This window comes from Heloderma suspectum, chromosome 2 (assembly GCF_057233095.1).
Source record: "Heloderma suspectum isolate Gila_16-S chromosome 2, 16-S_ref, whole genome shotgun sequence".
NCBI classification, from domain to species: domain Eukaryota; kingdom Metazoa; phylum Chordata; class Lepidosauria; order Squamata; family Helodermatidae; genus Heloderma; species Heloderma suspectum.
In genome coordinates, this window is record NC_139459.1 from 194,442,379 (window position 1) to 194,465,104 (window position 22,726).

The window sequence follows — 22,726 nt, forward strand, 5'->3', positions numbered from 1 at the left end:
AGTACACAAGTAAACTAGGATTTCATCATTGTAATCTAGGAACTGGGTATGAGCACAACTGACAGATCTGCACTCATCATACTTTCATAACCAACAACAGGACCCACCCAGCTGTATGCAGAGTTCATTAGATTAAATCACTGTGTTTAAAACACCTGCCAGGAGGCAATGTTCAACTGATTTTCAGAAACTGTAAGCTCAGTTCACACATGCCACTCCAGCCTGGGGAAGAACAAAGATCCCGATTCTTCTACTTCTTGTATACCCAACCAGACCACAAACTGCAAGATGATTATGTGGTTGCTGAAGCATACTGTGACCTACCCAATGAGAACGTTCCTCACCTAATTAAAAATACTTATTGTGCTGGTAAGTAAGATTTTATTTTTTGCTAACAAGCAATATTGAAGCACACTACATCCTTCAGTGGCTTAGTCAGCGCATAATGACAACCCACACTTTTTATAAAATCATGGGTTGTTATGAATGAGCCAGCACACTAGCACACACTGCCCGACTGCTGCCACTGCAATCCTTACAACTATTTCTAACATTGCCTTCAGCACTGAGACATAATGCCAGGCAAATTTAGGGATGTGCCCACATTATATTTTTCAGGCAGATGAGCTCTTTCACCTTCAGCACATCCAATCTGCACGGTCGCCACAAAACTGATTTGTGAGGCTATGTTGGCCCCTCTCGAAGCGCAGAAATGGGGAAACACGGGACCATAAACAACAGTGCAGACAGCATGGTATTTGTGCACATACAATCGTATCCTTTAGTTAATACAGACTGGCAAATATGGGACTGACTAACACATTTATTATGGAATAAGCTTTCATGGACTAGAGACCAGATGCCAACTGGGAATAGCACTTCATGAAGTGTTTATTTCTCTATTACGACATTTGTATACTGCTCCACATTTAAACAGATCCTGGAGCAGTGAATAACAAGAGAAAAAACGAACAAAAGATAAAAAGAACAAAACATATTAAAATTATTCCTTAAAAAACAGAGTGCCAATAAAACCGAGGCTGGTTGACCAAGGAAGGCTTCCTGGAAAAGAGCCATTTTCAGGAGGCGCCGAAAACCACCCAGTGTTAGCACCAGCCTGACCACCAGAAGAAGGGAGGAGTTCCATAAGAAGGGAGCCACCACACTGAAGGCTGTTCTCCAGGTGGACTCCAGTCAGGCCTATATGGAACCACTAGGAGTATGCCCTCTGATGACCTCAGTGATCGGGTAGGTTGGTAAAGAAGAAGGCGCTCTCACAGGTATCCTGGTCCCATGTCATTTAGGGCTTTGTACACTAATACAAATACAGAGCCAGTGTGGTGTGAGAGCCAGCATAGTGTAGCGGCTAGAGTGTTGGACCAGGAGTCGGGAGATCTGGGTTCTAGTCCCCACTCAGCCACGGAAACTCACTGCATGACTTTGGGCCAGCCATGGACTTTCAGCCCAACCTACCTCACAGGGTCGTTGTTGTGAGGATAAAATGGAGAGGAAGAGGATTATGTACAATGCCTTGGGTTCCATCGGGAATGAGTTGGCACATTCATACCAAGACGTGTTAAAACAATTGCATTGGTTACCAGTGTATTCCTGGATCTTATTCAAGGTGCTAGTTTTAGGGCACAATCCTATGGCTGCTATACAGAGGCTAGACAGCCATAGGATTTTTCGTTTTCTGGGAATCAAGCTTGGAGCCAGCGTTTCCCAGAAAACTGATTCCCCACCCCTGCTGCCTTGTAGGCAGCATCGTTCGCCCCCAGTTCTGTGCTCATATGAGCAGTCCAGAGCAGCTGAAAAGGGGGTGGTCCTGGGGGTGGGGAGAGGACGGCAGAAGCACCATTACGATGCTAGCTATGTGCTGTCTGGCCTTCCCACCACCCCCTGAAGCGCCCCGGCTAGATAACTGAAATTGGCCGTCTAGCTGCAAATGCAGGACGGATTGAGTGCAGAGGAGAAGATCCACTCCGCGCTTCGCCCACGCTGCATTGGATAGTTGGTCGCCTCGGAGTTGAGAGGTGGCTGAGTATCCCCATAGGATTGTGCCCGTAGCCTGTAAAGTCCAATGGTTTATGCCTTGGATACTTTGGGGAGTTCCTGCTCCCATATGAACCTCTCTGAAGTTTTGAATCAGCCAGGGTAGCCTACTTCAAGTACCAACTTGTCCAAATCAGATTGTACAACATTAACCCAGAATCATCTAAGGAATCTATATTTTGGCATAACCAAAGGTCCTGGGCAAAGATTGGAAATGTGAAGGCACAGAAAAAAATGCAAGTATTTGGGGGGGGGGGGACGACACCTGATTTCACCACTTTTTCCAAGGACTGTTTCCCCTCCCCCCACAAAATTGGAAAAATTGAACAGCTTTGGATTATGAAATACTTTCTATTACAAGGATGAATAAAATATTTAAGCCAGCGTGTTTATATATTGCTACCCAGTCTTTACTCCCCACAAACAATTTCAAAAAGCTATGACTATGTAATAAGACTTCTATAGAAAGACTAGAGATGAAAAGTTTCTGAAAATAATGAAGCCATAGGGAAAATGTAATTTAATCGTCTCTGTAAAATTCCCACCATAGTTATTCCTTCCATCCCTTATTGAAATTATTAATCTAATGCATCTTTTATCGATAGACATTTAGGGATGCTCCAAGTCATGCTCAGTTTCCCAACATGTGAGAAGAATCACCATATCATAATACAGAAGAAAATGTGCATTCTTGACAGTTTGGGTCTTGTTCTATAGAGTCCTGTGTTTCTAGACTTGTTCTGGTTAGATGCAGTAGCAGACAATTAAAGTAGTTCTAATCTAAACGTTACATGTAAAAAGGAACATTGTAGGCTATCCCACCACTGCCACCAGATGCAACAGGACAGCATATAGGTTATCCCACCTAAGTTTCTTTTTTCTTTTTTTAATTAACTTTGAGGCAACGGAATAGTATGTGGGTTATCCCACCTATTTGTTTAATTAACTCTGAGGCCTGGGTCTATGGAACTCACTGCCACTATTTTTTTTAATAAAGTTCCAAATCTGACCTCACTACTAGGGAATGTTGCCACAGCTATACCACCTTTTAACTGCTGCTCCTAGAATAAACCCTCTCTACCTAAAAGAAACTCAGTAGCCTGGTTCCTATGGCGTAGGCAAGAAATTGACACCACCACTAGAGACAACCTTTCAAAATGAACATAAAATAAGGCATTTATTAATTCTTTACAAATAAAAAAAAAGTCACTCTTCAAATAAGTTGAAATTGCTTCAAAGTTCTTAGATAAGGTTGCTTACCATTCTTAAAAAGTGAAAGCATCTTTTTCAGCTACATAAAATCTCAAGTTTTACCTTCAGATTTCCCTAAACTCCACCCCACAAACAGGCACAGGTTTAGGAATTTCCCTAAAGAAAGGGCCCATTCACATGTGAAGGTGTCAAATCATAGGTTAATTAACCCACAATTTGCTGCAGCAGTGTGCCAGGAGCATTCTATGGCCATTTTGCATATTCAATCTCCAACTGGGCCAATCAGAGGTTGCAACATGATGTCCAAGCTATAGATTAATCATGGGTTAATTAATTAATCATGGGTTAAGCAAACCTACAATTAGTAGCCATCTAGTAGCAAGTTATACAGGAGGAGGTAACCTGGTCTCAAGCCATTTAGGGCTTTAAAATTTAATACCAGCACTCACTTTGAATTGGAGCATAAATATATGGTAAGACAGTGCAGATCACAAAACACTATAGTAATATGATCGTATCAGTCAGTTAACAACCTCACTGCCATATTGTGGGCCACCTAAAATTTCCAGACCATTTTCAAAGGCAGCCTGATGTATAACACATTGCAACAAGGTGGACCATTTTTTAAAAAATCATAAATAAAATAGTACCTTTGTCTCTCACTTAAAAAACAGCTCCTACAATTACATCTTATCATAACCATTACAGTCCCATAAAAATGAATTAATAACTCTACCACCCTCACACACACTGAATTACCTACCAATCAAACACGGACATTTATTTCAGTTTTTCATGCCATAAAAATGGCTCTGTCCATCCTACCAGCTGTTGCTTCTGGAAAGTTCTGGGCTTTCAGTTTCTGTTTCTCTGCCCAAAGTCACATGTGCAAAGACATCAACTAGACAGGATAATTGTTGTTCTGTGCTTACGTGATAGTGGAGCTGGCTAAGCAAGGCAGAGGAATGGCAAACCCGATTTAAATCAGTGATCTAAATTGACTTTTTTCTTGCCAATTTAAAACACTGATTTAAATCAGCAAATCCACCCTGAATTGAATCAATCTACCCTGCATTGCAGCAATAACACATTGCAGAAAATAGTGCATGCAAAATGTGGCTGCCAGAATGCTGGTTGATGGTTGGTATTCTGAGCACAGCAGAATTTCAAGAGGGGAGAAAAAGAAAAAAAAGCACTTTTCCGCACCTTCCCTGCGGCCTGAGCATTTGACCTGGTTCTTCCCTGTGGCCTGAGCATTTGACCTATGGTGGGTTCTCAGCTTTGTTTCAGGGTGGCTTGTCATAGCATCCAAACCTGGTGCAGTTTCCTCAGCGTAGTTTGTTAACCACGTACAAGCCACCTTGAGAACCCATGGCTTGTTGTGTTGCTCAGGGCAGCATGTTTTCAGGGTGGCTTGTTGTGACGTTCGAATCTAGCAGAGTGGCTTGTGCATGTTTTGTCAGAAAGGGCTACAGAGCCGCCTGGCAGGAGTGGCAAAAAACCTGGCCGCTCCTTGTAGTGCACTCCTCCCCTCCTCCTCCAGCTCCATTTGACAGCAGCCAGCTTTATCCCTTTGTGAGTCTGTGACTCAAGTTAGCACAGCTATGTTTGTGTGACTGATTTACCTCTGAGTAAGCATGCCCGCCCCCCCCAATTCAGGACCATGGCAATTCGGGAGGCAGGGATTTAAACTTTCCCTCCTATTTTCATACCAAAATCCCCCCATAGAGTTTTTTAAAGTCTTTTTCTTTAAACACTTCCCATGGGGGGGGGGGATGTCAGTATGAAAACACAAGAAGGGAAAGCTTAAATCCCCCTCTCCCAAATCACCATGGTCCCAAATTGGTGGTGCAGGCACTTACCCAGAGGTAAGTCAATCATGCATACACACATAACAGTGCTAGCAAGAGAAATGTTGCTCATCCCCTGCTGCAAGGAACAGCCAAGGAGGCTTCTTTTTTTTTTTTTAAGTGTTAAAGAAAATAAACAAAATCCTCAGCCACCTCGTCCTAAAAAGGTAAGCTGCCCCCCTCCAAAGATATGGAATATATATGTCAATGAAGGTGCTTCACAAGGAAGGATGGGGGAATCTAATCACAGTAGGAGTACAGAGAACTTGTGCCCCAATGGCTCCTGGGACACATGCTGTGAGCAGGCGGGAAGACGAAGGGCGAAACAAACTATGGAAAGCTGGTGAACGCCTGATCATCTGTCAGCAGCAGTGTGGTTTAGTGAATGATTGACCAACGTGCCATGGCTTGTTTTCAGTGTGGCTTATCATGACATGCAAACCAGCCCAAAGATTCCAATATAGAGGATGGGGTAGTGGTTCTGCAGATGCAAGGAACATAAGGAGACTTGTTAAGGAAAACCCATTTTTTAATCAATGCTGCCAGGGAACCTATCCATAACTGGGTTTCTTTTTTTAAAAAGTTGTATATAACAATAAAGCTGCATTAAAATGTACACAGCAATGTAAGAACAGAAAAGCAAATACATTCTTCCACTAATGTTATTTACTTCAAATAAGAACTACATCATGAATACACCATATGAAAAGCAGCATATTATGTAATTAGAATACTTATAGCATGGTAAGTGATCCTCAAAGAAAAAAAAACTAACAGCAGCAGCAATTGTAAAAAAAGAAGTAAATTCACCAACCCTGCATTTTACCAGGTAATAGCGAAAAAGGTCCTGGCCAACAACCAGGAAGATCTTGCACAACTGTCACTGGAGCAAAGAGCTCTAGATACAAGAGATAAACAATTATGCCCTGCACAGTCCAAGAGTCAGTCCTACATCTAAAAAGACCCTTGAGGATTAGAAACATGTCTTTTGTTTCCTAAATACAATGTGCTGTGTTTCCTTTGCTTCCACTTCCTTATACAACCACAGGTAGCAATCCTGACTGAGAAGAAAGCAGACACATCAACATATGTTAGGAAAAAGTACCACGCTCTTCAATAAACTTCACACTTTCCTCTACATGTACACTCCTCTTAGAATGCATTTCTTTCATAAGTTCAGTGCAAGTACCATTGAACCATCTTGGCTCTACCTTCTAGTCCGGGGCAACCTAAAACCCTTGGTTCTGATAATGTGATTTGCAGTCCCTGCTGTAATCTTCCTAATTTCCAACTTAACTACAGGCTTTTAGCAATGCACACTAAAATCCAACAGATTTTCCTGTGTGTATGTTGCTAAGATAACAGATTCCCAGCTATTTGAAAGCTGGGGATCTGGTCTAGTTAGTGAGTCCCTTGAGATGGTGGTTCACAGGCTACAACGCCCTTAGTCCAATGGTTAATCAAGCCACATAGAAAGTAGTGCAATTTTAATAAATTTGCAAAAATCAATTTTAGCCTTCCTTAACCAGGTGCCCTCCACATGTGTTGGGCTACAACTCCCATCATCTGCAATCCACACAACTGGAGGGCACCAGGTTGAGGAAATGTGAAGAGACTTCAAATAATGCTATGCATGCTCTATTCCATGTGAGAACCAAAGCATTATTCTATCTATCTATCTATCTATCTATCTATCTATCTATCTATCTATGTTAATGGGTTCAAATGGCCTCAGGCTATTCAGCCACACTGCACTGCATTTGAAGGAGGAAAATCTTGACGTCTGAATTATAATACAGCAGTACAGCAGATTCACATCTTTTCATTAAGTTCGCAAACACTGGAAGACAATGGCTGAGATCCAAAGAGCCACTCCAGATAAGCTCAAAAGAATGCTTTACGTTTTATTTTTTTGTAAATGACCTCCATGCCATATTAAGTGCTCAAGGCTGGGTCTGTCAAGCCCAGTCACTCTTGGATTAAACTGGTTTTCTGGAGCCATTTTAATTTGGTTTCAGGCCTAGTTTTGGGACAGAAACTTGGTCATTATGGGATGAACTTTGTGGAGAGAGAGACAAGGGGATTGTGATCCTGCTGATTCTCTTGGACTTCTCATTAACACCTAATTAATTTTTTTTTTAAAGCAGACTTTTGTTGTAACTGTAAACTGTGTTGTACTTTCTAGAAGCCTAAAATGCAACAGCACCATATTTCTGGAGCATACAAGTGCCCAGATGGGTCACAACCATACAGCAAGCAAGAAAATGAGGCAGACACAAGCGATGGACAAGTGGACCAACCACATCTGAAGTGGGTAACACAACGGCCTGGTTCACACATCACAGTAACCACATTTTAAAGAAACAACTCTGGGTTACCATGTCTCTCCCCTGACAGGCCAGAGTTCCTGGTTTGGATGTCATGCTAACCAAGCCAGGACTGGAGAGATCCTGGCTTGTTTAGCTACTCCTGCTGGCAGGAAATTAATCAGAGGCAGAATTCAAGTTACATAAGAACTCCATATGCTCCAAACTACTTAATTAAGTATCACCACTTACAGCTGTACTGCTGGGGAGGATAACGCAACTGTCACATTAATTTCAAGGGAAATGAGCTAGTATCTTCCTGACCCATGGAGTGCTTGCTGTCTTACAATAGTACTGAAAAAGAATAAATAATCAGCAACTAATTAATTCCACTACCCAGATATAGTTAACTCATTCACTCTTAAGGGCGAGCGGACATACTGCATTTCTTTGGATAAGATAAAGATGGTGGCTGAGATGCTAAAGAGCACTGCCAGCAATGTGACATCTCATAACACTTGAACTGACAGAACCTTATTTCAAATTTCAACTGCAGATTATCTACATAAGCCCTGTCTTCACATATATTCACTTCCTTTTTCAAAACTCATTGACCAGGTTCACACATACAGGGCCGGTTAATAAGCTATGGTGACTTATTAATGACCCCTGCACATGCCACCCAATGTTCCTAATTCCCCTCACCGGGAACGGCTTGTCATTACATGTGAACCCAGCAAGGGTGGGTAGCTGGAGTGGTTAACAAACCACCCAGAATCCACACTCTATTATAGGGTTGCTGGGTGGTTTGTTAACCACTCTAGCCACCACCCTTCACCAGATTCGCATGTTCATGACAAGCTGCATTAGGCAAGAGTAATTAGGGAAATGAGCTGGCATGTGCAGGGATAGTTAACAAGCTACTGTGGCTTATTAACCACCTTCATTTCATACGACCCAAATCAGGCATTTGGCTGGTTCAGTGTGTTGAGGGAGTTATGGCCAACCACTCCAAGCCATACTTTCCTTTTGTTAGGGAGATTGCTGGCTAATCGCTCAGGATAGTGGCTGATGCTTTCTCAATGGGAGAAATCTACAGAATTCTCTGGGGTGACATACCATTCCATCCTCCAGATAGGAGGATGTAAGCTACATAGAGATTCCCTACCCTTATCTGTATGTGAACGGACAGGGGTAGGCAAGCTGGTGCCCACCAGATGTTTTGGACTATAACTCCCATAATCTCTGACCATTAGCCATGCTGGTTGAGGCTTATGGGAAGTGTAGTCCAAAACAATTGGAGGGCACCAGGTTGCCTACCTCTAGTATAGAAGCATATTTGGAATGAGATAGCTTTTTTTGAAAGAGAGAATACTTAGAACATTTTCAGAGAGAGGGCTCCTAATCAAAACACTTTGTGCAGCTATTCTGTCTTTTCCTCTTTAATGCATATTTTATGATAAGGAAAAAAACAGAAACAGCAGTGGGAAAACACATGAGGGTTACAAATTGAAGACGATGACGTTTGGACCTCCTGTAAAATTAAGCAAATGAGGCAGGGCAATTGTACAATAAGACCTTCGCGTGGAAGCACTCACAGACAGAAAGAGAGGCAGAGAACTGAGATGTAGACTCTGGAAGCATTTTGAGGTCCTGGCTACCTCACTGGGAATATGATGCGGGGAACTGAAATTTAATGTAAGAATTAAGCTCTACCTCCACCTATGCTTATCTGTATATTTGTAAACAAACTTAAATATTACAGGAACACCATAAGCCCCCACTGATCCCTTCTTCCAAACGGAAACAAATCCAGGTAAGTACTGCCCCTGTAATTTCCACACCACTAGGGAAAGTGCGGTTCACAAACCATATTTTATTACAGAATTAACCTCCAAACATATATAAGTGCAAATATGCTCACCTGGCTCTAACAGCTCATTCCCCTGGAGTTAGATTCCTCCAAGCTGTTTTTATCCCATGCATCCAAGCTCCCCAAAATATCACAAAACCATCTTTCTTGTGGGCAAGGCTGCAATTACCATAGAAATAAAGCTTGTTTTTAGAACAGTTTACCTGCTGTCCCCCATCTAGGAATTTTCTGAAAGTGCTGAATACTGTATATGAGAGAGCTATTCTCTGACAAGATCCATTCTTATGGATTCTTGAGGGAAACTCATGACAGTTAAACCAACTTAAATACGTAGCATAGTTATGCCCCTTACCTACTAGGGAGTTGACGACTTGATTGTTGTTGTTTTTAAATGAGCAAAAAATATCTGTGTTCTCCTCCCTTCAAACAACCACATTTCTCTGGCATAATGATAATGAAAAAGAAAACCTTTGTCCTCATAAGTTACCAAACAGGATTGTATTTGAACACTATTAGTGGTCACTGAAACAGTCTGTAAATACCACTAATATATTTAGGTCCATTTCAATCCAGTTTCAGGCCACAATTTGGTATGGAAATATATTTAGTCACCCTGATGGATGGCCTTTGCCAAGAGAAGTCAGGGGTAGTGCAACCCTGTTGATTCTCCTGGATTTCTCATCGGCATTTGATAACACTGACCATAGTATTCTTCTAGATTGGCTCTCTGGGCCGGGAACAGAAAGCATCACACCACAGACGTTTCGCTTCTATCTTGATAAACAGTTCCAGAAGGTGGTGCTGAGGGACTATTACTGTGCCCAATGGCACTTATGTTACGTGTTCCAGAGGCTGAGTGGATAAAAATCAATGATCTTTTTTTAAAACAGATTTTTAAATTTAAATCAGGTTTTTTATTTAAATTGATTTTTAAAAATCTTTAATTTAAAATCTATCATAAATGAAATGCTAAATTTCTCTCACTTAAAAATAACAGAGCTACAACTAAATCTCATCATAAACATACTAAACCTGCACTTAGAATTTCATAAAAATGAAGTTACCTACCAATCAAATATGAGCATTAACTTCAATTTTTTATCTCATGATAAAAACACTGTCCAGCCTAACTACTGGCTCTTGCTTCTTGAAAGTTTTTGGCTTTCAGTTTCTCTAACTGAAGTCACATTTGCAAAAACACAGAGGGACGGTTCACATGTCACAGTAAGCCACTGTGGGTTAACTCAACTGCAGGGTGCGCTGGCCATCATTTTGAATATGCAAGCCACAGCTTGTAATGAATAATCAAAATGGTGGCCAGCGCACCCTGCGGCACCCCACAAGTGAATTAACACATGGTGGCTTACTGTGATGTGCAAACCTGGTAAGACTAGACTAGAAAATTGAAGGCCTAGGGAAAGAAAACAGAAAAATTCAGGGAGGAAACAGGTCTTTTTCCAGGCCCATTTTTGTTTTGTTCTTTTAAATGGAAAAACTGAACAGCTTTGGATTATGAAATATTTTCTTTTTGAATTTAAGGCAAGGCGTTTACATATCGTTACACAGCCTTTGTTCAGTCATGTCTGACTCTTCGTGCCCCCATGGACCATAGCACGCCAGGCCTTCCTGTCCTCCGCTCTCTCCCCGAGTGTGCTCAAGTCCATATTCATTGCATCGGTGATGCTATCCAGCCATCTCATCCTCTGCCGTCCCCTTCTCCTTTTGCCTTCAATCTTTCCCAGCATCAGGGTCTTTTCCAGGGAGTTTTCTCTTCACGTTAGGTGGCCAAAATATTTGAGCTTCAGCTTCAGTATCTGTCCTTCCAATGAGCAGTCCGGGTTGATTTCCTTTAGGATGGACTGATTTGACCTCCTTGCAGTCCAGGGGACTCGTAAGAGTCTTCTCCAGCACCACAGTTCAAAAGCATCGATTCTTCGGCACTCAGCCTTCCTTAAAGTCCAGCTCTCACAGCCATATGTTGCTACTGGGAAAACCATAGCTTTGATTATACGAACCTTTGTCGGCAAGGTGATGTCTTTGCTTCTTACTATGCTGTCTAGGTTTGCCATAGCTTTCCTACGCAGCCTTTAGTCCCCCACAAAACAATTTCAAAAAACTATGTAATAAGAACGAAGTAATGGGGGGAAAAAAATTAACCCTCTCTGTAAGTTTCCCACCATAATTATTTCTTCCATTCCTTATTAAAATTATTGATCTAATGTATCTTTTACTGATAGACATTTAGGGATGCTCCAAATCATGCTCAGTTTTCCAACATGTGAGTAGAATCATCATATCATCATATAGAAGAAAATGTGCATTCTTCATAGTTTGGGTCTTGTTCTACACAGCCCAGCATTTCTGGGCTTGTTTCGTTAGATGCTGTAGCACTCAATGTAGTTCGAATCTAAAACCCACATGGGGAAAAAAAGTGTAGGTTATCCCTCCACTGTCACCAGATGCAACAGAACAGCATGTGGATTGTCCCACCTATGTTGCTTTTCTTTTTCTAATTAACTTTGAGGCTTGGGTCTCTAGCACTCACTGCTACATTTTTTAATAAAGTTCTCAATTAGACCTCACCGCTAAGACATGCTGCCTCAGCTATAAAACCTTTTAACTGCTGCCCCTAGAAGAAACCCTATCTACCTGAAAGAAACTAGTAGCCTGATTCCTATGACGAAGGAATGGGATTGACGCTACTACTAGAGGTCACCTTTCGAAATGAACTGAAAGTAAGATGTTCATTAACAGAAATTTACAAAAGTGAATAAAATGCTGTTCTTCAAAAATAGGTTGAGATTGCCTAAAGGTTCTTAAATTAAATATGGTTGCTTACCATTCCTAAGCCGAGTTCTTCCCAACTAAATAAAATCTCAACAGTTTTTTCTTCAGATCAGATTTTCCTAAACTCATCCCCACAAACAAGAACAGGTTGAAGAATGTCCCTATACTTCATTACAAATAGGAACAGATGCTGTACACCAGTCTTCCTCTGCCTCCTTCTTGCTTCTTCTGGCCTCTAGGATGCTTCCAGATGTTCCCTCTGGTCAGACAGAGGAACCTAAAATATATTATGTATATCTTGGTTTGCTCATCAAATTATCATGTTTGGTATATTACATTTAAAAGTATAGCCTATTCAGACAATTACAAATTTACTGAGTTTACTTTTAAAACTATTTAAATACAATGATAATTTTATAAGCAAACCAAGTTATATATAACATAACTTTAGTAACGTAACAGCTGCTTTAAGTTCCTAAAGCAGCCCTCCTCAAACTGCTGCCCTCCAGATGTTTTGGACAACAATGCCCAGCATTCTGGACCATTGGTCATGCTATCCGAGGCTGACACGAGCTGAAGTCCAAAGTATCTGGAGGGCACCAGGTTGAGGAAGGCTGTCCTAAAGCAACAAAGTGACTTTAGATCTGTAAAGAGCACTAAAAAGCCTAAGTATTGCTTATTTTTACATTTCCCCCTCAAAAATGAATTTCCGGAAATTTTACATCTCTAGACTAGATAGGATTATTGTTGTTCTGTATGGTGATAGGATTGTTCTGAGTGGTGGTAGGATTGTTGTACTGTGTGGTGGTGGGCCAAGCAGACAATATAACAGGGCAGATAAAAAAATGGTGCTTTTAAAAAATCCAACAATTTAAAATTAAAATTAGATAAATTGGATCTTGCCCACCCAGTAACTATCAAACCTTGCTTTACTTATCAGGCATGGGCATTTTGTTATTGTCACTTGGTTTTTGTAGGGCAAGGCTTTCAGAAACCGAAAGAGCAACACTGGAAAGAAAAGGAGAAGACAAAATCGTCCAGTCTGCATCTTCCTGTCTTCCCATACTAATGCTGCAATCCTATACCGTCCTACCTCGGAGTAAGCCCTACTGAACTCAATGGAACTTATTTCTGAAGAGGTATGTATAGGATTGTGCTGTTAACTTCAAACTGTCATTTGTGCTGGTCATAAGAAAGACTGTATATGGGACTATTTTAAAGACATTCTCTCTATAGGTATAAAAGGGAAGCATGCAAAATATATACAGTGAGGCAAAGAGATGCAAAGACTGCTTCTAAGACTGAAATAGTGTAGATAATATTCTATTTAGTGTAAATTAACATAGCTTAGTGGTCAGATTTGCACCATTGTTCAGGAAATATGAAAAAGTTTCAATGGGAAACTTGATTTAACTCAGTGATTTAAATCAAACCTTTTTTTGCTAATTTAAATCACTCCACCCTATCCACGGGGCTCTATTTTTGTCTCCTGTGCATGAAACTGTCTCCTGTACTTGAAACTGCTGAGTGAGGCCATTCAGAGATTTGAAGTGAGGTGTTATCAATATGCGACCCAGCTCTTCCATATTCATCGAAGTGGTGAATCACTGTCTGTGACCAGTAATGGAGACCAATAAATAAATTAAATTCAGATAAAATAGAGATGCTGTGGGTGGGTAGTTTGTCTGGACTGGGAAGTGGTGTTCACATAATCATACAGTTGGAAAGCACATTAAAGGTCATCTAGTACAAGTCCTGTCAATGCAGGAAATTCACTACTATATCATCCCTGATAGGCAGCCATCCAATCTCTGCTTAAAAACTTCTAATGAAGGAGAGTCCCCAGCTTGTGGCTGGGTTCACATGATCAGCAGAAACTATCCAGTACGGGTTGTTTCCCCCACCCCCATGTATACCCCCCATTTGCTTAATTACCCGCCCTGTATCGTGGATTGCCATGTTGCCTGAACCCAGTGCACAGCGCGACAGAGGTAGCTTCTAACCCACCCCCCGAACTCATGGCTGGGTACCGGGTTCAGATGACACTGCAACCCGTAGCGTGGGTAATTAAGGAATGCCAGGTGCATGAGCAATATGCATCGGGGAAACAACTCATACTGCATAGTTTCCCCCGCTGATCGTATGAACCTGGCCATTCTATTCTACTATCAAACAGCTCATACCATTAGGAAATTCTTCCGAATGTTTAATCAAAATCCCCTTTCTTGTAATTTGAACCCATCAGTTCAGATCCTACCCTTTGGAGTAATAGAGAACAAATTTGCCCCATCATCTATATGGAAGGAAAGGTAAAGGAAAGGTTCCTCCTGTGCAAGCACCGGGTCATTACTGGGCCCTAGAGGGACGCCGCTTGCACTGGCATTTTCATGGCAGACTATAGCGAGGTGGTTTGCCATTGCCTTCCCCAGTTGTGACTACCTTTCCCCCAGCAAGCTGGGTACTCATTTTACTGACCTCGGAAGGAAGGAAGGCTGAGTCGACCTGAGCTGGCTACCTGAGACCCGGCTTCCACTGGGATCGAACTCAGGTCGTGGGGAGAGTTTTGGTTGCAATACTGTCGCCTACCACTCTGTGCCACATAAGGCTCTTATCATCTATATGACAGCCCTTCAAATATTTGAAGATGGCTATCTTATCATTTCTTAATTGCCTCTTCCAGAAGCTAAACATACCCAACTCCTTCAACCTTTCCTCATAGGAGTTGGTCTCCAGGCCCACACCTTTGTTGCACACCTCCTCTGGACATATTCTACTTTGACGATATTCTCCTTAAACAGCAGTGCTCAGAACTGGACATAGTAATCCAGGTGAGACCTGACAAAAGCAGAAGAGTAGTACTGTTATTTCTCATGATCTGGACATTAGGCATCTGTTGATGCAACCTAGAATTGCATTACTTTTTTTTAGCTGCTGCATCACACTGCTGACTCATATGCAGCTTGTGGTCTACTGAACCCCCTAGATCCTATTTACATGTATTGCTGTCACCCAACCTGTATTTGGGTGTCACCTAGCCTGTATTTCTGTAACTGGTTCGTCCTACCTGGATTCAGAACTTTACATTTCTCTCTGTTGAAAATTCACTGTTAGGTTTGGCCCAGTTCTCCATTCTATTGAGGTAACTCCTCTTCCTGTCTTCTCAGGTATTACATACTTGACCCAGTTTGGTGTCATTGGCAAATATGATGAGCATCCCCTAGACTTCTTTGTCCAAGTCGTTTATAAATACATTGAAAAACACTGGCCCCAGGACAGAACCCTACATAGGAAGCTGCCTTATACCAAGTCAGACCAATGGGCCATTTAGCCCACTGTTGTTGAAACTGACTGGCAGCAACTCTCCAGGGTTTTAGGCAAGAATTTTTCTTGCCCTACATGGAAATGCCGGGGATCGAACCTGGGACCTTCTGCATCCAAAGCATGTGCTCTACCACTGAGATATGGCTTCTCCCCCACTTGTCACTTCTCTCCAGTTGATGAAGACCCATTGATGAGCATTCTTTGGATATGACCCAATGGCCAGCTACAAATCCACCTAACAGTAACACCACACAGCCCACATGTTACCAGCTTGCCAACAAAAATATAATGGGGGATCTTGTTGAAAGTCTTGCTGCAATCAATATATAGTATGCCCACAACATTCACCCTATCTACCAGGGTAGTAACTCTAGCCTGATCTGGAGAGGGTTGGACTAACCTCGAAAGATCAGGTTCACAGTCTGGGGGTGCTATTAGAGCTGGCTCTATCTTTAGAAGCCTACATGGCCTCTATGAGATAGAAAGTCTTGTGGCACCTTAAAGACAAACAGATTATTCTGGCACAAAGCACCTTTTACCAGCTGAAGCCGATATGCCAGCTATGGGTTCCCAGTTGACAGCTGGTTGGCCACTGTGTGAAGAGAATGCTGGACTAGATGGACCTTTGGTCTGATCCAGCAGGGCTGCTCTTATGACCCCTCCTGGACAGACAACCTAGTCACAATGATCCACGCAGTGGTACTATCTTGGTTAGGTTACTGTAATGGACATGGGACTGCCTTTCAGGACTCTTTGACAATTACAGTTAGTAAACATGCTGCTGCATTCTGGACATATATAGCATATCTTGGTAGTTTTAAAACAGTGACACTGGCTTCCAATCTGTTTCTAAGCACAATGCAAAGTGCTGGTGCTGACCTATAAAGCCCTAAATGGCTTTAGATCAGGATACTTTAAGGGCTGCTTTCAGCTACATGAATCTACCCTGGTGGTGAAATAGCCATCTTAAGGTGAGGAGGGGGTGGCAAGACCTTTCTAGTTGTGGCTACCTGTCCTTGGAATTCCCTCCTCAAGGAGGCTTGCATGGTACAGTTTTTGTTTTCAGCACTAGGTGAAAACTTTATCTGGCCAGGCTTCTTCAGTGTTCTGTTTATGGATATTTAATGCTGGAATGTTTGGCTATTCTACTATCTACTATGATTTGTATTTTAGTCTACATTGTTCTTGGGTTGGATCTAGATTTAGTCATAATTAGATTCTTTGAAATCAAGGGAAATTACATTAGTCATGATTAACTGAAGTCCCACTGATTTCAAGGGACCTAAGTATGACTAGATCTGGATCCAGCCCCTTATCTTTGTAAGCCACTCTGAGAACTTTGGCTGAAGGGCAGCCAATAAATAACCTAACATAAATAAATAAAAAACTATGACAAACAGTTCACCATACCAATAGCGTACCATAGTGCAGATGCTTGTGGAAATGTCCGTCTGTGTTGATGTCTCTGCAAACATGGGGGTTTCCTGCTTTCCTAGGGAAGCTAAGCACAGATGTAGTGTTCTTTCCTCCCTGTTGGGAAACGCCGTACAGAAATACTCCCACCACCCCTTCTGGACTGCAATCCTATTTAGCAGATCAGAGATCTGACTCAACATGATAGCACTTGTCTCTGCCAGCTTTTCTTCATAGAGAGGTCCTGTACTCATCTAATATTTATTTATTTATTTATTTATTACATTTCTACACTGCCCAATAGCCAAAGCTCTCTGACTAGTTCACAAGAATCAAAATATAGCCAGGTATCAGGTGGAAGAGGCAATCCTGATAATCTCTGTCAGGCAGGTTTGCCTAGTGATGTGGCTAAGAGGCAGTTCTAGGTTAAAAATGGCAAGATATAAACCTAAAATATAAATATAAGTAAAAGAAACTCTTTCCCAAGCAGGAAGGAGAGGCCAAAGGACAGTGGTTCTGTCAGGCCCATCAGAACTCCAAATAGTCTAGTAGAGGTCGTGGACACATGAAAAACAAGAACTACAACCCCAGTAGCATTCCGCTGCACTTACAATTCTGTTTGTGCATGTAAGGTCTTTCTGACAATTTTAGCAAAAATTTTAGGTGATCTTTTCTAGCTCAAAGTAGTGGGTAGTTCTATCAAGATAAAAGTTGATTTCCCCCCTCCAAAAGAAAGATCAAAGTTAATAGCCTGTCACCCAAGTTTCACTAACCATCAGACTGGCAAAACTAAGAGAAAATAAAATACATAGAAATAATACATTCCAATTTTCCTCAGGGTAGAGAATTAAACTGTCTGCAATCTATGCAACAAATTTTCTCTCTGTGCCTTAATAAGATTAGTGAAATTAGTGTGCTGCTATGATAAGCTAAAAGTGTTGATGCACTTCCTCTAAAATCAGGCATCAAATGAAAACTCATCATAGACGGGAAGGGAAGGAAAAACGGTAACGGTTGCAGTAAACTTTGGCTCAAGTTGTGAGTCATCAGTCACAGATCCCAGTGCTAAATTATGGCATATAGTTCATGTAGTATTCATTCCCAAAAATGAAGGAAACAGGCATAGTAACATTTTAGTAGATACATTTAACGTTACGTATGAACATGGGAGGGGCCTAAAGTCTTCTACATTGGGAAATACAAGGCAACTTATTCCTAAGTATCAAGGGAATTTCACAACCAAGATGCCAAAGGGCCCTTCCTAAAAATTTATATTCCAGTTTGATGACTAAATGCTAAGAAGGGAAAATAATTGCTCTCAGTAGAGCTGTTGGATATTAGTAGACTTAAGTACCTTGGGTTCACACAGTAGTCAGCATTCCTGGTCTCAATAACTTGATTTTGTAAACTTCTACCTAATCCTCATATGTAGGGTAGTAGTCATAAAGGAATGTGCTCATAAGAATTGGGGATACATCTGATAAAGGTAGTTAGCATGTTTTTTACAATGTAGCAAAACTGCACTGTCAGCAAAAGTAAAGTCCCTATAACATTTTTTAGCTTGCTATATATGGCTCCACCAAATTTTTATTGAGATGAAAAACATGATAAACTTATTCTTCATAAGAAACAGTAAACTGGCTTAAAAAGTTGCAGGACAGTTATATATATATATATATATATATATTAATACTGCATCTCATAAGGCGTATGTAATGAAATGGCATAGTAAGCCACTGAATAGCTGCCTTGGTTTCCTTGCAAGAGGAAAAAAGACACATATAAATGTAATAATATTTCTCCATACAAGAAATTATCTGCAAATAGAAAAGTAGATAGCAGGTAGCAGTGTTCTAGACTACAGTTCTCCCCAACATCCTGTTTTTCTATTGACATGAATTTTTATTTTTTGATATGGAGGAACATTCAGTCATGAAAGCCCCTACCTACAGTCTGTGGTAGAACCCAAAACATCAGCTTTTGTGAAAATATCGTTTTTATTATAATGTCTGGCTGCTATATTTCATGTGGCAAAATTTGCATCCAGTCCCCAGTCTGGAGAATAGTCATCCCCAGTACACAGAAGCTGGTCATCCTTCCTTTAACATGTAGTTCTTTTAACAATTAACTTATAATAATTAAACTAATGAACTGCCATATAAGGTCATCATCTATCAATAAACATTCTCTGGTTCTTCTGAAAGTTGGATTTTCTCCAGCAACATGTACAATAAAGTTTTGAGTAGTCATGTAAACAGGTATACTGTTCCAGGCACACAGTTCTGGAAGACAATTTCCAACACAAGGATTAATCCCTCTATGAGAAAAACTAGCACACGGAAGAGCCCCCCTGAGGCACAGGGCAGAGTGTCCCAGCTTTTCACAGACAAGACCTGGAGAGAGGAAAAGAAACTGAATCCCATTCTGATACCTGCATGGTCACTTCTATTTGGTTTACTTTCACTGTTTGCTAATTTAGCATGAACAAACAACTGACAAAGTGATCTCTGGCCCATGAAAGGCTATGACATAGTAAATGTGTGTCTTTAAGATGCCACAAGGCTTTCTAATCCTATTATGTATGTATGTAACATACATAAGAGGGAGGGGCTACACACTCCAGCCCCAGAGTCCCAGTCTCCCTATGCTGACTGGATGGTCTGGAGTGGACTTCTACTCATGCTCACTTGAATGCAAGTATTTATTTATTACATGTATATCCCACCTTTTTTCCCCAAGGAACCCAAGGCAGCACACATAATCCTCCTCCTCCTCTCCATTTTATCCTCCCAACAACCACCCCATGAGGTAGGTTGGGCTGAGAGTCTGTGACTGGCCCCAAATCACCCGGTGAGCTTCCATGGCTGAGTGGGGACTAGAACGCAGATCTCCCAACTCCCAGTCCAACACTCTAGCCACTACACCACATTGGCTCCATGCAAAGTAAAAGTCTCCACACAAAGGGTTCTACTCACACTCAGGTAAGCACAAGTAGAAGCCTTCAACAGACCTCCCCATTGAACGCAGGGGCTGAGGGGGTGGGACAAGCACATGAGGATGTTGGGAGCATGACTAGCATGCATTGTTCTGTCCCTTTTTCTTGTGTTGCTTGTACCCTGCTCAGGCATAATACTTATGGTTTTGCTACAGCAGACCCGCACAGCCACTCCTTGGGAATTAGCAAAGAAAATGTTTCACCTAACCCACTACTAATACTCTCAGGGAAAGATGGCTGTAAAACAAAACAAAAAACAGTGGGGGTGGGGGTGGGGATGGGGAGGTGCCTTGTTCCTAAACTTTGTACTGCACCTAAGAATGTGTGAAACACTTAGTCCTATTGGGATAGTCACCAGCCTCCGAAATCAGAGGCTGCTGACTATCCCATCCAAGGCGATAGGAGCATGGAGGGAATCCTCTCCTCCGTGCTCTGGCCGCCCTGCATTTTTGCCCAGACCAACAATTTTGCCCATCTAGGCACAGCTTCTGGGAGGGGGAGGGAAGGGGCCTGGAGACCAGATAGGAAGCTGTGTAAAGCAGCTTGCATAGTCTCCTTCCCTCCGCGCTCCCAGAACCGCTTCCTTTTCCCCCCATCTCTGTACAGAGACACAGTCAGCGTGGAGAGAACTTCACGGACTACAAGGGGCGGGGACCTCGGTTCCCAGAAACCAAAAAATCCTATGGCCCTCTAGACAGTGTCTAGCAGCCATAGGATTGCTCCCTTAATAAGTAACACGTATTGTATTATGTCTTACATTTATATCCTACCTTTCCTTCAAGGCATTCAACATGGTATACATGATTCTCCCCCTGCCATTCTATCCTCACAACAACCCTGTGAGGTAAGGTTAGACTGAGAGATAGTGACTAGCCCAAGGTCACCCAGTGAACTTCATGGGTGGAGAGGGATTTAAACCCAGGCCTCCAGCCCTAGGGCAGTATCCAACTGTATCATTCTGCTAGTGCAAGTGACATTGCAATAGTAGAAACTAGGTTCAAAACTACGCACAAGAGGAGGATCCAACTAAAGTTCTTCTTGATCAAGCAGTTGCACATTACTCTCACACAACTGCTTGTGCTAGTGTGATATGCAACTGCTTGCACAACGGCAAGACTCAGTAGAGCTCTGCTAGCGCTATTTGAGTTTGCAGACCACCACTATTGGATATTGCTCCTAGTCCAACATTCTAAATTAGCCTTCCTCACCATACTGCCCTCTAGAAGTGATGACTACAATTCTCAGCTTCCCCCAGCCAGCATGCTGGGAGTGGTAGTCCAACACATCTGGAGGGTATCAGGTTGGGGAAGGCTGCCCTAAATCATCAGCACAAGTTGTGATTTTACATACTGAACAAAACACATTCTGTGCCAGATTAGAACTAGGAAGACTTGGATTCAAATCTCCACAGCCTATGGAGTGGCTGAGTGACCATGGGCCAGCTGTAGATTAGGCTCAGCAAAAGCCAGCCTCGCAGGACTGATGTGCGAGAAGAAAATGAGAAGCGTGTATCCCACCCGAGGTTGCATGGGAGAAGGATGGAATACGAAGTAACCAAGCAAACCGTTAAGGAGTGCCAAAACGTGGTACATTGGGGGGGGGGGCACGGTCGCTGTTTATGGTACAGAGACGGGGGGCGCCTCATGTACGTTTCTGGGGGAGGAGGAAGCGCGTCTCACCCATCAAGCCGGCCCTATCGCTCTGAAAAGGAAGGAAGGAAGGAAGGGCTCCCACACTCGCTCGCTTGCACACCCCACCCACCGACCCGTCCGGGAGTCAGGCGGACGGAAGTGTGCGTTTCCCCCCAACCCGTCATCTTTCGGGGCGGGGTCCACCGGCCGCCGCCCCCCTCCCCGTCATACAGCCCCGGCTCGCGTCCCACCGACCCCTTCCCTCCCCCCCCCGCCGCGCTCTACCTCTCGAAGAGGTGCCGCACGACGAAGATGCCGGCCGCCAGAGGGAAAGCGGCCAGGATGTGGCTGGCGCGGTACGCGGCCTCGCCGTCGGGGCCCCCCCGCTCCAAATCGGCCCAGGTCACGTTGGCCGGAAACCAGAAGCGCTCGCTCCACATCCCGCTCCACAGCCAGGCTGCCGCCACCGCCATCTTCCCTCCGTCGCCGCCCTGCCGGGCTGCCGCTTCCTCCAGCCACCTCCGCGAGGAAAGGGGGGCGGGGGCGGGGCCTAGCGGAGTCCACGCCCATTTATCTGGAGGGGAACGCCCCCAAAATCGCCTCCTCCGCAATACTACGGGACCGTTAGGAGGAACGAGGGCGCATGCGCGTTCCCGTTCGTTCGTTTATTTATTTATTTATTTATTTGAGTTTGTCGCACGCGCAGCGAAAGGAGCAAAGAACAGCGCCAGGTTCCAGGAGAGGGCGTGATTGACTAAAGGGGTGGATAAAGGAATTCAACAGGTGTAGCCCGTTGCTATTTGGCCGGGGCGTCTAAGACGCAGCCCTCGTTTCCCAATTTTGGGGTTTCTTTGCAAACCATCCTACAGCTTTTTTTTTTTGCTTTTTTTTTTAATGGTGGGGTGAGTGTATGAGGCTTTTTTCCAAGACTGCAACAAGGTTTAAAATAAAACAATAGACCAAGTTGATTGCAATATTACACACATTGATTACGAATAAGCATGCAGAAGTGTTCATGAGACATGGTCATGTCATTTCCATCTGCGTGCGTAAGGAAACAAGGGATTATTGCACCGAGGTGGTGTTCCAGGCCCTGCCTCTTATCCTGATTTTGCATACCGATTCGCCGTCTGTACTACTAACTCAACCGCCCTTGCCCCGCCTGTGGAGGACTGTAGCAAGAGCAACCGGGAGCTAGTAAGCGCCGCGTGGAACTCGAGTTATTTGTGCAGCACTTCCAAAGAGAAACGAGGGAGGGCCCTGCAGAGCAGGAACATTCGTGCCGA

At 42.9% G+C, this 22,726-nt stretch overlaps 1 protein-coding gene across 1 annotated transcript in view; it reads right to left on the reverse strand.

Annotated features, from left to right (window-relative positions):
* CERS5 (ceramide synthase 5) overlaps positions 1–21,944 on the reverse strand; it is a 58,022-nt gene extending 36,078 nt beyond the window's left edge. Inside the window, exon 1 of the mRNA XM_084837151.1 lies at positions 21,726–21,944. Within this exon, the coding sequence (XP_084693277.1) occupies positions 21,726–21,913 (188 nt within the window). The 5' untranslated portion in view covers positions 21,914–21,944. The remainder of the gene's footprint in view (positions 1–21,725) is intronic.
* Between the last annotated feature and the right edge of the window lie 782 nt (positions 21,945–22,726).